Source organism: Antechinus flavipes, chromosome 5 (genome assembly GCF_016432865.1).
Source record: "Antechinus flavipes isolate AdamAnt ecotype Samford, QLD, Australia chromosome 5, AdamAnt_v2, whole genome shotgun sequence".
Lineage (NCBI taxonomy): Eukaryota > Metazoa > Chordata > Mammalia > Dasyuromorphia > Dasyuridae > Antechinus > Antechinus flavipes.
In genome coordinates, this window is record NC_067402.1 from 51,693,979 (window position 1) to 51,711,489 (window position 17,511).

Sequence of the window (17,511 nt, forward strand, 5' to 3'; positions counted from 1 at the left end):
TGAATGCTGAAAACTATCTTTACATATAATTGAAAAATAATAAAATACTATTAAGTGGAAAAATGATGTAATTATAATATACTTGTTGATTAGATAAAATGCATTTAAAGTAAGTTTCTAAAAACCAAGATGAATAATTAACAACAAAAAAAAAATAAAGTACCTTGGCAATCTCTCCAAGAAGACTTTTCAGAAGTAAACAATAGCTTCTTCAAAAGAAATGCCTTTATGAAATTGAAGCAATAATTATTAGAATACATAACATAGCAAAAACTCAATCTCTAATTTTAAAGTATAAGTAATTTCTTATTGCTCTGTTCAGATCTTTTAACTATACTTTGTAAGTTTCTATTGAAATGAAATTTCCTCTCTATGAAAACATTCTTTTAAGGTTTTTTTCATTTGAACTTGTTTTAATTGCTAAAACTGATTTAAAGTTACATTTAATTTTAAAACTAAGTTTGCAATAACAGAAATTCAAAAATATTACAATTGTATATTACATATGTTTATACTATATATTATATTTTTATATACACAATATATATTTAGAGCATAATAGCATATTCTTCTGTCAGGCATATTATTCTCAACAAATGGAAGTGAATGAAAGCAAAAAGCTTTACAATTACGTGTCTCATTTAGACTTTTTCCACCATGCTCTCAGGAACCTCATCATCCCCCAAGACTATTTTTCTACTCACATTAAATCAATATCCTCTGTCCCTAGGACGCTTCTGATTAGACAGTGAAGAGCTCTTCTCTAAACTTCCACTTAAGGAGGATACTCAAGCCAGTCATCTATTCTCCACTCCTTTTCCTTTTGTGTGTTATCTTTCCTGGTAGATTATAAGCTCTTGGAGGGCAGGGACTTTCCTTTTTGTATTTATAAGCCAAGCATTTAGCACAATGCTTGGCAGGTAAAATTTTATTGACTGACAATTAATTATTCGTTCATAGTGAGCAGACTAGTGCAGTGGAAAACATACTGGTTTTGGAATTTAAAAGATTTGAGTCCAAATTCTACCTCTGACATTTCTGAGCTCTATGATCAAACATGTTGCCTCTCTGACCCTGGGTTTTCCCTACCTCACTAGATTATCAAATAAGATAAAAACCTTCAAAACACTTTGCAAACTTGAAAGTGCTACATAAATAAGTATTTGTTTCTATGATGGTAAAGTGTAATATGACAAATTTTCTCTTTAAGTATTCAAAGTACATGCATGAACCTTGTAGAAATATATATTTATAAATAAGCATTTTAGCCTTTTAGGCTTATATAGCACCTTATATTGGTTCAAGATTAGTAAGAGCCTTATGTCCATGATTAACAATTATACAAATTTTTGTAAACCAATAACTTTGCAAATATGGGAGGCAGTGTGGCACAGGCATAATAGGTAAAAAGGCAGCTTTGAAGGCAAGAAGACCTGGATTCAAGATCACCTCTGCTTATGTGACCACGGGCAAATGATTTACCCTCAGTGCCTCAGGAAACTTAGAATTTTAAGTTATAGGTGAAATACCCAGAGATATGTACATTGCTTGAGAAGTTCCCTAAAGCAATGCAAATATAGATCCAGATGAACCCCCTTATAAAAACAAACAACCCTCAGATTTAACACGGAGTCTCCTCACCATGTATGTTGTAATAATCATCACTAGCACATATTACCTGAACAGGAGCAATAACTGCACAGGGGCCACCTTCAAGTTGTTCCAGTGCAGAACCTTCTGATTCACTAAACACAAAGCCTAAAAGTAAAAATAAATAAAATGATTAAAAAGACCATGAAGAGCAAGCAAAATATCTATGGAGTTCATTGATTAGTGGAATAAAAGGCTGGAGACACCTCAAATCTATTATTATTAGTATTAAGTATGCCTTAAGATCTTCTTGAGTTTGGTTTCAGGGTGATGAATCTCTAAAGCTTACTATTTAATATTTACTCAATACTCAAACAAAAACAGAGTGGGCAAAAAATGACAGAGGTCCTAGGATTACCTTTATTTACAAACGTCATTATTGACTCTTCTGGGGATTATGAAAGTTTGTTTTGCCTATCATAAAAGTTGTGCATAGGCAAAATCTATATAACAATTAGGAGTCTAATAAATGGTTTTGCTCCTTCCTAAAAAAAAAAATTCAAAATGCATTCTTCTTATAGTAAGACTGTCTTAAAGAGATTAATTTTATAGCTGATCCTGGAAGTGATAGGGAGCCATAGATGTTTACTAAGTAGGAAAGAAGTAACAAGCTCTAACCTTAATTTCAAGGAAGATCATTGAGAGCTAAATGGAAGATGAACTAGAGTGGGAAGACCAACTAATAGTCCAGATATGAGATAAGGGTGGTAGCAGGGTTGGAGAAACATAGGGTCACATTCGAAAAATTTTATGAAGGTAAAACAGGCAGGCTTTTGCCATAGATTTTATATTGGGGGGATGAGAGAGAAGAAATCAAGGATGACACCAAGGTTGTAAGCCCCAGTAACTATACGGATGATGGTACCCTCAACATTAATAGGGAAGTGTGGAAGAGGGGAGAATTTGAGTAGAAAGATAATTAATTCAATTTTGGAAATGTTTAAGATAGGACATCCAGTTCAACATGACCTAAAGGAAGTTTGAGATATAAGACTATTGGTTAGGAGACAAGTTAGGGTTAAATAAGAAGATTTGAAACTCCATTAAAGTTGATGAAACTGTCAACTGGGATCTAGTGGGAGATGAGAAGAAAATCAAAGACAGAGTCCTGAGGGACACTCACAATTAGTGGAGGTCAGTCACTGGATAAAGATCCATCAATGGAGACTGCGAAATACTGTCATGAAAACCTCTGAGTTATCAAGGAGATAAAGCTGATCAAGTTTGTCAAAAGCTATAGAGGTCAAGAAGAATGTGGATTAAGAAAGGGTCATTAGATTTAGTGAACAGATCACTGGTAATTTTGGGAAGAGCAGTTAGTATCCAACTTAGTTGATTAATTTATTAGTTGGCTTAATTTCTTCCCCCTCCCCTTTTATTCTTTATTACAAGGAATAGTTCTTTGAAAAGGGAATATGATCAGAAATTAAGATGATGTAAAAGTCAGATGCCAGTAAGAACTTTAAACAGGAGTTGAATTGATGCCATAATATGAGGGTCACTTAAATAAACTTAGGGTGTTTACCTAGGAGAAAAAGAATTTTAAGAAGAACATGAAAAGAATATTTCAGTACTGAAAATCTATTAATTAGAAAAGAGATTAATTTGTTCTGTTTGATGTAAAAATGCTGAATTAGGAGCAAGAAGCAGAAATTGAAAAGAGGCAGGTTTGATTTAAATGACCTGTTTCAAACCATTAAAGGTAATGTTTTGTGGCTAGTTTTTCCAGTAGGAGAAGAAAAGAATAATACATCAAGTACATTCATTAAGTACATATTAAGGGCCAGGCACCGTGTTAAGCACTTCACAAATATCAAGTTATCTGATTCTCACAACAACCTCAAGAAGTAGATATTACATATGTACTAAGTGTGAGAGCAGACTTGAATTCAAGTTGTTCCAACTTGAAGTCCAACATTCTATTTACTGTACTACTTAGCTGTTTTTTACCCATGTTGGTCATTACAATTAATTATTATGTCATGAACTTTAAATGGTAGGGTTTTTTTTTTTTTTTGTTCTGTTTTTTACATTTTGTAGCTATTAGATATTTTATGATGTTTTTATTTTTAATTTATTTTTGTGAGACAGTTAGGGTTAAGTGTATGAGGCCAAATTTGAACTTGGGTCCTCCTGACTCCAAGGACAGTGCTCTCTCCACTTCACCAATATGCCCCCTTGTTTTTAGTTTATTCTACACCAGTTCTTATTATGTCTTCCCGTGTTAGAATTTAAGTTACAGAAAAAAGAAGTATGTGTTAGTATGAACTTTTTCATAAACTTTAAGTAAGAATACATGCCAAACATATGAAAAATAATTTCCTTTGAAAAATACATTAATGAACTGACATTGAATGAAACAATTACCACAAATACAAAATGACTATAACAATGTAAATGAGAAAAACCAAAACAAAACTAAATGTCGTATAATTATGTTGAAACTTAAAAAAGGAGAAAATACATCTCCCTTCCTTTGCTGCAAAACGGAATTTTTCAATAAATAGTTACTAAGTACCCTTTGCAAAACACTACTTATCTCTGGGAGTGGGGGGGAGGGAGGGAGTTATAGAAAGGGGTATAATAAAAAAAAAGGCAAAAAGTAAACCCTGCTCTTAAGGAGTTTCCAGTCTAAAGAGGGAGAAAACATGCAACTATGTACAAATAAGCTATAGGATAAACTGGAAATAGTAAACAAGGGAAAATATACGGTAGGCAACTCAAGGTCCTTCACCAATTATGACTGTACAGAGGAAAAAAACACTGGAAGTAAAGGAAGGCAAACTTCAATCAAATCAAGTTTCTTTCACTTACGACTTGCCTGACTTTGGGCAAGTCACTTAAACTATCTGGGCCCCAATTTTCTCATCTCATCAACTCTCATCTTAAGAGTTTAACTACATGGCTTCTAAGATCCCTTCTAGCTCTAATTCTACGATCCTCATTACTTTCTCTAGTCATTTTCCACTTAATCTATGACTTTCCTAAAATATAGAATGCAGAACTGAATATAAGATATGATCTCACCAGGGGAAAGTAGTACAATGATACTATCACTGTCCTAGTCCTGGACATTAGACTTCATACTATGCACAGTGAATCTAAAGTCCACTAAAAACTCTTCCATGTCCATCTCCAATCTTGTATTTTTAAAATTGATTTTATGATAATAAAAAGCTTTCCATGTCCCTGTTTTTTATACAGCATCTTTTTAATAAACCATAAATATTTCTGCAAAGAATGAGAAACAAAACAATTTCTAATGTAGTTTTTCCTAAATATATGCAAATTGTAAAAATAGTAAAAACCATTAGTTTATATCCCTTTCTATATACTTTTTGTTTGTTTTGTGCATTTTAAATGTTATGATTTCCTTTTGGGGGGAGTCGCAATCCTTATTCACTAACTTATCTCTATCCCGATACAGAAACATTCCCTTGTAATACTCTCCACACACACACACACACACACACACACACACACACACACACGTATACTGTGTGCATATATAAGTGTATATATATATACACACACACATATACATATACACACACATATACACATACATATACATGTGTATATGTATGTGTATATGTGTGTGTGTATATTTTAAGCAAAACAAAGCATTGATTTAAATTTCATCATGCAGAGATCAATGTTGTAGCTTATCAAATACTTTTTGTGTCCTGACTTTATCAGTGTATTAGCTATTTCTCCTACCTTATGCATCTGCATATTTGACATGAACACATATGCACATGCCATATATGTATATATTTGCTGTTTGCATTATATATATTTAACTATAACATGTTTACATTTAGAATACACATCTTATACATACATACACACATACACACACATATATATTTAATCCATTTCTCTATTTAGCATATAAACATATACCTATATTCAGGTCATAAAGGTATTAAAACAACACAGAGACAAGAAAAGATTTCTAGAGTAAGTCACTAAATACAATCACCAAGTTACCATCAAAGTACTAATGACTCATCTTTCTGTTCTGCTCTTTAATGAGCTTCCTTTCTCCCTCCCTAACCTATCATTTAATCCACATTTCTCCATCTTGTTCACAAAATTATCAAACATTTTGCTACTCTTAGGTAAACCATAAACCACACTTATAAATCCTTCTGATACTAATTAATGCAATCCAAAACAATCAAAAGGAATGAGATTAGCCTGTCAATGTATTTTTGACAACATTATGCCAGATCTATAAGGTCTATAAGGATGACTTTCATTTCTAGATATTCATGAAAATAATTTATACTGGAATTCTGCCATTTCAAAATTCACTTCAGTGCAGTTGCCAGAATATAGATGCCTATGCTCTGACTACATTTCAAAATTTCTCCATTTGATTAGCCAGTGGCAATTCTAGAAGAGAAACATCCTCTAAACATGGTCTTTTAAAAAGCCTTATTTCTAAAAACCGAACAACATCAACAAAATCATACACACAAACCAATCCCCCCCAAACAACAACAACAACAACAAACAAACCAAAAAGCAAATCTTAAATCTATCAATTGTTTCTTTATGATGGCTCAAAAATCTGAATGCAATCCAATACTAAGTACCATTATAGATTTGTGAAACAATGCCAGAGTTGATGTCAGAACACTAATGCAGCATTTTAAGTGCAGCAAAGTGGAGTCTCATTGTCTACTCTGATATCCCAAATGACCACTGGAGCAATCTCTGGCAACTGGAACTTCAATAAATAAATAAAATAAAACAAAAGCCAACTCCAAACTTCATTTCAGTGTAACCAATTTAATCACCAAATGCATATACTTAGTTGCCCTGAAACATTAACAATGTTTGGAATTGTTCATCTAAGCATTTTATTCTGTTAAGTATTTTTCTAAGTGAATATGAAACATTCTAAATTCTGAAGTGATATTTATTAAATTATTCCCTGTAAGGGCATTTACTCTAATTAATATTTCAATGAGTCCTTTTCAGCAATTTTATAAATATAATCTTGTATCTGCAAATAATCCAAAAGTCCATTAGTTAGTCATATCTTCATGCTGAAATGTATGTACTTTTCAATTTGATTAAAGTCTTGGTCCAGACTTATAGAAAGTTAGAATCATAGATAACAGGCATGCACTTACTAGCACTTACTAGCAGAAGGCCACAAGTATTCCACCTACTGGACAACCCTAGCTAATTTACCACTTCAAAAAAAGGAAAAAAAAATTAATTGTGATACTATTTATCTCAACCAGCTGTAGTGAAGAAAGCATTCCACAAACCTTAAAGCATTAAAATGGAAGTAGGTGTAGTAGTTCTTTAGGTGTGGGTAACTGTCAAAGAAAACTTGAAAACACAAGCATTTCTTTCAGCGCTGAGAATACAACAGGGTGAAACTATCTAATGTAAAAGAACACTATTACAAGAAAATGATATGCTTCATCACTATTATTCCTCTTGAAAACTTGTCAAGTTTAATTTTATTTTACATTTTATAAAGGATAAATATAAGAGAACATATTCTCTCAAACATTATATTTGGAACTAGAGATTGACAGCTTCTTGAGGACAAGAGCACCCATCTAAAATCTCTTTCCTTCAGCTTTCTCATCTGGTAAAATAAGGCAGTTGGGCTTGATGATTTCTAAGGTAGCTTTCTGGTCTAAAAACCTGGTGTCCTCTAAGTTTGATAAAGCCCACAATTCAACTATTTCACACTACATTAACCACACTGTAAGTTTATTTTAACAGTTCAAAATGAAAGTTTAATATTTCCTTATTTTAGTAAGGTAAAACATTATCACAGATTACACACAGATTAGATGGTGAATTTTGAGGCAAGCAAAATAATGCTTCATTAAGTTTTTTTTTTTATTTCAACACTATGCATAAATATCACCAGTTTTATTCATGTTTGTTATCAAAATGCAAAGATCCAAAGAGTAATTAAAAGGAAAATATAAAATTTAAGATAAGATTTGAAAATGCAAGATTTTAGACCAATTACATCCCATCAAGATATATATATACACACACACACACACACACATACATACAGAGAGAGAGAGAGAGAGAGAGAGAGAAAACGATCAGAAATTCCATCAAAACAATAAGATGAAAATGGTGCAGAAAATAAGGAGAGCTGTATTTTAATAGAACTGTGATGACTTGATGTCAACTTAAAGGAGATCTTCAAGGCCCTAAAAAACTGATGCTTAATCTTATGATAAACATGAGCATTTATATTCAGAGGTATAGATGACAAGATTGTCAATTGTTCAAAAAAAAAAAGCCTTTATTAAGTTTGCAAATGAAACAACACTGAGAAGCAATTCTAACACAAAATCAAAATTCAAAGATTTTGATGGGTTAAAAGAGTGGACATAAGATTTATTCAAAGTATCTACGTATCTACTTGTGCCAAGCACTATGCTAGCAAAAGTACCACTGCAACAACCACAATTCCTAAACCAAATATAAAGTAAGTTTGAGGAGTAACAGTAATACTAAGGAAGAGAAAAGGCAGAAATCAGTATAGATCTCATGCAGAACAGAAATTAGTGATTCTAAGAAGGAGGCAATGTATTGCAGGTATGGAGGATATTCTATGCAAAGGTTTAGAGGTGGGGGGTGTTTTAAAGTGGGGAATAGCAAACAGTTTAAATGGAAATGATTTAGTAAAGAGTTCAGATCATATACTGGTCACTGAAAAAGCTGGGAAATTTAAGGATGGAGGAGACTGGTATATGAATGGCTGTGTTCATGTATTTGAAAGACTGATATATAGAAGAAAGATCAGGCATTTCTTTCTGGTCCAAGAGGGCCAAATGTAGAACCAAAGTATAGAAGTTACAATAAAAGGAAAAGGGGGGAAAGGGAGGATAGTTAGGTTCAAATAAAAGAAAAACTGACTAATTTACCCATTTGAATTATAAAAAATGAAATGGGCTTCTAAGAGGGTATTGTGTTCCCTCTCATTGGAAGTACTGAGATGACAACTTAGTATGACACAGAAGGATTCTTATTTAGACATAAACTGGACTATTTGGCCACTTGAGAATACTTCCAATTTAAAGATTCTATGATTTTACTACTAACCAGAGCTATGACTTTGACATGCCACTTACCCTGGGAAAGGAACCAATATCTAAATTGTCATTAATCAATAAATATATATTAAGCAGCTGTCAACACACTATTTTAGGTTCTCAGTTTAAATAAAAACCAGCTGTCCTAAAATGAAGTAGAGAAAGAATGGAGTAAAGCATCTTTAAACTTCCAACTCTAAAATACTATAGTTCTTATTTTGAAACATAGTGAAACAATTCCAAGAAAGGGATTATTATCTTTTTTTTATGATGTATATTCTGTTTTCAATTTTAAATATTCAATAATCATTTCTCAAGCAGATATTTGTTCCATAAATGAGCTGTTAGAATTTTTAAAAAAAATATTAAAAAGGTTGTCTAAAAAGTAACCACAAACTTTTATTCTCATACCAAGAAATACAATTCCAAATGTGATCTGCCAAAATTACCACAGTACTAGGGAAACTGTTTGGTGTTATTGGCTCCCTTGGGCTCTGAAGATAAAATTCCCCACCCTTTCATAAGAGAGATATAATGTTCCACAAGAAAACAGTCTTGTCCTCTCATCTAAACTTTGAAGGCAATAATATAGTGTAATCTTATATCCTGTACCACACCTTGAACATTAGTGACATACCACAAACAATTACAACATGTAAGTTGTAATAAAACAGCTTCTTCTGACCACCTATCCACCTCTTATTTTCCTCCCTTAACACAAACAATCTAAGTCTAAGAAAAAAGCTGATGTGAACAGCAAAGAGGCTTCTTAATTTATCTCAGTCTGGAACAATCTAATTGAGTCATCTTTTTTTGGTGGGGAAGGGTGGAGGAGAATTGATGAGGGTACAAAGTGTGAACCAAGAATTTTTTATTAACCTTACCCTAAAATATTCCAACTTAGTCACTCATTTCTATGGGAAACTAATGAGAATACAAAATGTAGACAAAAAGTTCTGAATCAAGCTGAAAACAATACAATTAAATCATCACAGCCAATTTTTTTTTTAAAAAACGGGAAACTGATGAGGGTGAAAAGTGTGGAAAAGGGAGGTTCTTAATTTAACCTAAAATAGGTGAACTAAATCTTTTTTTTTTTTTTTTTTAAATAGGAAACCGGTGTGGACAAAGTGTTGCCAAGGGGATCTTCACCAAAGCCTAGAATAATCCAACTAAAGGGAATCTTTATAGGAAACTAATGAGGACTTAAGTGTAGTCAAGGGGTTCTTAACCTTAGCCTAGAATAATTCGATGAGGTCACCCTTTTAAAAGTTGAAACTGACAGGAATGGAGGGTAGACATGAGGCTCCATAACCTTAGTCTAGAACAATCCAACTAAATCGACCTTTTCTAGGAAACTGACGCGGATGAAAAGTGTACACCCGAGATCTTTCATCTTTTTGTACCATGCTCCACTCTGGCAGTCTGAAGAAGCCCACTTCCCTTTCTCGTAACGTTTTTCCATAAACTAAGCCCCTGGGGAGCAGGGTCATTTTGTTTGGCTGTCTCTCATTGTATTCCTAACGTTTCACAAGGTGCCAGACACATCACAAGGGCTTAGTTTTCTGCTTGTTCACTTGATAAAATGCTTTACCCAGTGTAAGATTACAAAGGAAACCGATCCTATGGACATAAGTTATCTTTCTTTTGAAGTTCCCGGACTCCGGGTAAATGGAGCAGCGCTCTCGGAGCCAGCCCACACCACCGCCCTCTGGGAGCGCCTCAGCTGGGACTTCCCCGCCCCAGTGGAGTAGGGTCCCCGAGATCTGGCACCTGCCCGCCCCGCGCCCGAAGGGCCCAGGCCAAGGGGGCGACCAGCCCCGCGGGACCCGGGGGTGGGGCGCGGGCCCCGCGGTACCTTGAGTCCAGCGGCAGAAGATGGTGTCGGAGAGGCCGGGGCTGGACTTGGGGCCCCATACCAGCTCCATCAGCTCTTTCGTCAGTTCGGACATGATGAAGTGCCGGCGAACGGGTTTTCGCTTCCAGGCCTCCCGCCCCGAAACATGGGGATTGGGGAGGCTGGGAAGGCTCGGGCTGAGGCAGCGGAGGCGAAGGAGAGGAGAAGGCAAAAGAGGAGGAGGGAGAGAAAAAAGAGAAAGAGGAGGAAGAGGAGGAAAGAAAGAAGAAGGAGGAGAAGGAAGACGAGGACCGGGAAGAGGATGGAAGGGACCGGGCACTTCTGCACGGAATCCGGTGCCTGTCAGCCAAGGCACCGCGCCGAGTTTCCGCAGGACCGGAAGTTGTTCTTCTCTACTTCCTCCCTTTGGCCCCACCCACCCGTCCGAGCCTGGGAGGCGGGGACGGCTTCGGGGAGCCCTTCCCGGAAGCGGAAGTGGCCGGAGTGCTAGAGGCGCTCCTTCCTTCTTGAACTTGGGGAGCTGTCCAGCCAGTTCTTATCCTTGGTTTAGTGGGTGAATCGAGACTGGCACCTGCTGGGGAAGTTTCTTTAGAAGACAGCCACCGTCCTTTTTTCCCCTTATATGTGTCTCCTATTCCCTTCCCCATCCCACAGCGCCTCAGTCATATCCCTAAAGAGGGCTTTCCAAGGCTCGCCTGGAGGCAAGGTCCGAGCTCCCTTTGTCTGTGAAAGTATTATTCAATAATAATAAAACAACATTGTTGTTCTGTCAAGTCTATGGGGAACCCCGATAAGCAGATGAAAATTGGGCATTTTAACCTCGCCAAAGAATGGACACCTCCCAGTCCCTGAAGAATCCGACTCGTCTTTTGTGCTCTTTCTCTCCACCTCTTACTGTATTGTGTGTTAGGTATTGTCAGTGGCAGTGACAGGAGTGGTGGGGGTGGTAGTAGTAGCAGTAGTAATGTGACTTATAGTGGGAGAGAGCCAGCCAGGTGCAGTCCAGAAGACCTACTGTTATAAATCTGGACAAGCCTTAAACTTGGAGCCATGGGACTATGAATCTGAGCTCTGTTGTTTTCTGTGTTGAACCTAGGCTGCTCAAAGCCTCTAGGAATCCTTAGATAATTCTGATGGAAAAACCTCATCCACATGAAATTGAATCCAAATTAAGCTCTCCTTTTGCGTACTTGTGTGGAACAAGTCCCCAAATCTCTGGACTTCTGCTTCCTCAAGTGGGATTTGGACTAGGTGACCTATCCCTGAGGTTTACATGTCTAATTCTACAAGCCTATAAATTGCAAAACGAATGTTTCTACATTTCCTGTTTAAATTTGAATGTGAATTATCAGTTTAGTGTGTGGCTATAAGGTAATAATATTGACATTTAGTTAAATGACAGGTTAATTAAAAAGCAGTTGTTATAGATAGGCAAATATGAGAAATGAAAGTATTCTAAAAAAAGTCACATAGTCACTGTTTATTAAATCCCTAGTACATGATAGATATGCTAAATACTGAGATACAAATGAAAACAAAAAAAAAGTTCCTACACTCATGAAACTCACAATCTAATGGGGGACATGATATGCAAAGAAATATGTACAAACAAGTTAGAAGTAATTCTAAGAGGGAAAGCACTAACATTAAGGATGACTAGGAAAGGCTTATTGCACAAGAGATTTTTTCTGATACTTAAAAAAGGAAGACAGAGAGACCAGAAAGTGGAGGTGAAGAGGTAAAGAATTTCAGATACACAGGATAGTTAGTTGTGTTTTGAGAAGAAGAAGATCACCACTCTAATGAGTTAGCAGTTTGTAAGGATTCCAATAGTTAGTGAAAATGGATAGAAGGGAGATGAAATGTCTTCTGCAAGAAGCTCAGAGTCATTGACTCATAAAGTATGTGCAAGTCTAAAAAGACTAGAAAGATATGAAGAGAGCTTTGAAGAAAAGAATTATGATGTGGGAGGTAATATGTGACATGATCAGATCTATATTTTAGACAACTGAGTGACAACAACTGAGTGACAGATGAACTAGAGAGGGGGAAAACCTGAAGCAGAGAGGCCAACAAGAAGGTATGATAGTAGTCAGGGAGCAAAAGGGAAAAACATTTGATCTATAATTTTCCTTACTATTGGGTTGGTAGGAACCAGGAAAATATGAGTCAGTAGATATTAATGAAGTTTCTCTTTGTTCATTTTCCATTTCAAGACAGAGTATTACCACTTTCAAAGTATCAAAGCAATAAGAAGATAATATGAAAAAAGCATTATTCTATCTCTTAACCTATAACCTAAATGGTTATCCTCCCACCTCATATAATTTTGTAGTCCTCCTTTACATATGATGATTAAATTTATAATTAAATTAGATTAATTCAATTAAAATATTTTATACTCAACCCCTTAACTCACAGAGGGCCAGATAATTTATATTTTCTTAGTGTATATATTTACTTCTATAAAATTGGAGCAGAACCTGAGGTCATAGCTATTGAGTTGTAAGAATCAGTGACAATTGTGGATAGGTTTGCCACTTTTTTTCAAACAGTCTTTTTTAAAATCTTTTTTTTTTTTTTAAATAGAATTACTCCTTTGGCTGGATTATAAAAGTAGGACATTCTCCATGACAATGGCAGACATTGGGTAAGCATGTCCCTAGTTATTTTATATATTGACTGATATAAAAATAATTTAAAAAAATACTATCAGTTATCTCTGCAGTTACTTTTTCCAAGTATTTTATATGTTAACATAAGCATGGTAGAAAATTTGTTGGAGGAGATCCTTTGCAGCTATGTTTTGCTCTTCTTAATCAAATAATTTTTGTAAAAAATGATTACTAAACATAGTAGGATCTTGCATGATGTATATTTTCCAGTCACAAATATATAAAGATTTGGTCTTTTGTAGCAAATCATCTCAGACAGCCTGACAACAGGCTTACATTTTCATCAAAGATAATTTAAATTAGTGTGCACCCTATTTTCATAATTATATTGAGATGAGAAAATTGTCACATGGACAAGTGGTTCTTAATGTTCTTTCAAACATTTTCCCCCACCAAATTATAATTTCATTATTTGGCATCTTCTTTAATATATCTTGAAAAGTGATTCCTCAGTGCTTTAAAAACTGTCAGGTTGGTGGGCATAAGTTTTAGCATGTTAGGAATAATGATTTGCATGCAAATAAGAGATTCCATACAAAAAACATATGACCAGAAAAAGAGGTGAGATGATTATGAAATAGAGAACAAGGAATAACTGAGAGATAAATTCAATGCTACAATTGGATCAAAAGACAGAAAAATATATTGAAGATGACTTTAAGCATGACAAATTGATCTATGGATATATACAAAAGTCATATAATATAAGACATATTTGGTATAATCTACATCAGTGAAAGAAGGCTCTATATCAACATCATACAGCTATTATTAAGCTAAAATATTCATATACACATTTTATAATTATTTTCTTAATTTATGTTAATGACTATATTTCAAAGTAAATCAGTATCATTTCACTTTATAATAGACATAGAAAGAAGCAATTTGGAGCAAACTAGGAAAATGATGCCAAGAAATTAGTCAAGGCCTTCAGTAACAACTGATCTGTTAGCTTTCCTTCCTATAATGTATAGAATCCTTTTGTGTGTGCTTGAGCTGATTGTTTCAATTTCATCTTGTTAAGCATTGCATTTGTAGTAAAAACACCTGAATAAAAATCCTACTTTTGCTACTTACCAGCTGTGTGACCTTGAACAATATATTAATTTTGGGGCCATGGTTTCCTCATATAAAAAAAGGGGATTGGACTCAACCTTAAAGGTATTTTTGAGCTCTAAATATATGATCCTAACTGCCTTTTCCTTCTTTACGTTGAATATCATGTTCTGAGATTTTTAGAATTCAAATATGGCAGAGATCAATAACAAGAATAGATAATTGTAGAAATGCTGATGAATCTTGTCCATACTTTTTATTCATTGCGTTTACGCTAATTCTGGGCATAATTATCTTGGAATGATTTTCCTTAATTATTTCCCAGACTCTTTTTTTTTTTTTTGCTTATGGTGGAAAGATTATTCTAAGGCCTTGTTCCATTCAGGCTAGATTAGTTTTACTTATTAGAAAGTATCATAGATTTCCTTAAGATTTAATTGACTCAGGATATTAATTTGGCTTCCTAGTCTCCTAGAGTAACAAACTGGGTCTTGAGGTTTAATGGTTAAGGCTGACATAGGTAGCACAGAGGCAAAGGAACTGCCCTCTTCTTAACCATGAGAGTGTCCTCACTGAATATTCCTACTCAATATCCCTTTGCTGCTGTGTCTAAGTATATCTTTATTAGCTGTCAAATTTTATAAGAGCATTTACATTTAATTCTAGTATTGAATCTAAATTATTGGAGGACCAATATTTCCTATATTACTTCTCCACTTTTTTGTTTGTTGTTTTGTGAGATGATATTGCTTGCAATATTCTGCTTTTCTCTATGTTTTTGAGTACACCAATTAGTGGTATGTGGCTATTCTGTCTCTCTATTTGTCAAAAAAAGAGTTTCTTCTATTTCTATTCATATGAAAGGGTGCTCCAAATCACTATTGATCAGAGAAATGCAAATTAAGACAACTCTGAGATACCACTACACACCTGTCAGATTGGCTAAGATGACAGGAAAAGATAATGATGAATGTTGGAGGGGATGTGGGAAAACTGGGACACTGATACATTGTTGGTGGAGTTGTGAATGGATATAACTCATTCTGGAGAGCAATTTGGAACTATGCTCAAAAAGTTATCAAATTGTGCCCTTTGATCCAACAGTTTTACTATTGGGCTTATATCCCAAAGAGATATTAAAGGAGGGAAAGGGACCCATATGTGCACAAATGTTTGTGGCAGTCTTTTTCATAGTGACTAGAAACTGAAAATTGAATGGATGCCCATCAATTGGAGATTGATTGGATAAATTGTGGTATATGAATGTTATGGAATATTATTGTTCTGTAAGAAATGATCAGCAGGATGAATATAGAGAGGCTTGGTGAGACTTACATGAACTGATGCTAAGTGAAATGAGCAGAACCAGGAGGTCATTATACTTCAACAACAATACTATATGAGGATCAATTCTGATGAAAGTGGATATCTTCAGCAATGAGAAGATTCAATTCAGTTCCAATTGATCAGTGATGAACAGAACCAGCTACACCCAGAAAAAGAACACTGGGAAATGAATGTGGACTGCATGCATTTTTGTTTTTCTTTCCAGTTTATTTTTACCTTTCTAAATCTGATTTTTCTTGTGCAATAAGAGAACTGTAAAAGTATATACATATATATTGTATTTAAGATATACTTTAACATGTTTAACATGTATGAGACTGCCTGTCATCTGTGGGGGGGGGTGGAAGGAGGGAAGGGAAAAGTTGGAACAGAAGTAATTGCAAGGGACAATGTTGAAAAATTACCCATGCATATATTCTGTCAATAAAAAAGTATAATAAAAAAAAGTGTTTCTTGACTGAAATAGTTTCTGGGCTCTACTGACTTCTTTCTTGTGATGATATTGGTAAACTTCTGTAAGAAAAGTGATAGTCTGATTTCTTGAATTTCAGTTTATAAATTTCTCATTTTTTAGCATTAAGAACGTGCTTGGATAGGTTAAGATAAGACTATTCTCATTGTATGCAGTTTTTCTCTTGTTAATCCCTTCTTTGAATTTTTAAAATATTTTTATTAAAACTTTCTTTTTCTTTTTTTATTTTTTTTTAAATTTAAATTTTATTTTATTTAATAATAACTTTGTATTGACAGAATCCATGCCAGGGTAATTTTTTACAACATTATCCCTTGTACTCGCTTATGTTTCGTTTTTTTCCCCTCCCTCCCTCCACCCCCCCCCCAAGATGGCAAGCAGTCCTATATATGTTAAATATGTTGCAGTATATCCTAGATACAATACATATTTGCAGAACCGAACAGTTCTCCTGTTGCACAGGGAGAATTGGATTCAGAAGGTAAAAATAACTCGGGAAGAAAATCAAAAATGCAAATAGTTCACATTCGTTTCCCAGTGTTCCTTCTTTGGGTGTAGCTGTTTCTGTCTATTATTTATCCATTGAAACTCAGTTAGGTCTCTTTGTCATAGAAATCCACTTCCATCAGAATACATCCTCATACAATATCATTGTCGAAGTGTATAATGATCTCCTGGTTCTGCTCATCTCACTTAGCATCAGTCCATGTAGGTCTCTCCAAGCCTCTCTGTATTCATCCTGCTGGTCATTCCTTACAGAGCAATAATATTCCATAACATTCATATACCACAATTTACCCAGCCATTCTCCAATTGATGGGCACCCATTCATTTTCCTAAAACTTTATTTTTCAAAACATATGCGTGAACAATTCTTCAACATTAGCTCTTGCAAAACCTTGTGTTCCAATTTCCCTCAGGCCCTCCCCAAATGGCAAGTAGTCCAATATATGTTAAACAAGATAGAAATATATGTTAAATCCAATATATGTATACATATTTATAAAATTATCGTGCTGCACAAGAAAAATCAAATCAAACCATTAAAAAAGAGAAGCAAAATAAAATATAAGCAAACAACAACAAAAAGACTGAAAATGCTATTCTGTGAACCACACTCAGTTCCCACAGTCCTCTTTCTGGGTATAGATGGCTCTCTTCATTACTGAACAATTGGAGTTGGTTTGGATCATCTCAATGTTGAAGAGAGCCACGTCCATTCAGAATTGATAATCGTATAATCTTGTTGTTGCCATGTATAATGATGTCCTGGTTCTGCTCACTTCATGTAGCATCAGTTCACGTAAATCTCTCCAGGCCTCTCTGAAATCATCCTGCTGATCTTTTCTTACAGAA

General features: G+C 34.8%; 1 protein-coding gene across 1 annotated transcript in view; it reads right to left on the reverse strand.

Annotated features, from left to right (window-relative positions):
• MINDY3 (MINDY lysine 48 deubiquitinase 3) overlaps positions 1 to 10,969 on the reverse strand; it is an 86,130-nt gene extending 75,161 nt beyond the window's left edge. Inside the window, exons 1-3 of the mRNA XM_051961842.1 lie at positions 10,603 to 10,969; positions 1,679 to 1,758; positions 164 to 224 (exon numbers count right to left, since the gene is read on the reverse strand). Coding sequence (XP_051817802.1) covers positions 164 to 224; positions 1,679 to 1,758; positions 10,603 to 10,696 — 235 coding nt within the window. The 5' untranslated portion in view covers positions 10,697 to 10,969. The remainder of the gene's footprint in view (positions 1 to 163; positions 225 to 1,678; positions 1,759 to 10,602) is intronic.
• Between the last annotated feature and the right edge of the window lie 6,542 nt (positions 10,970 to 17,511).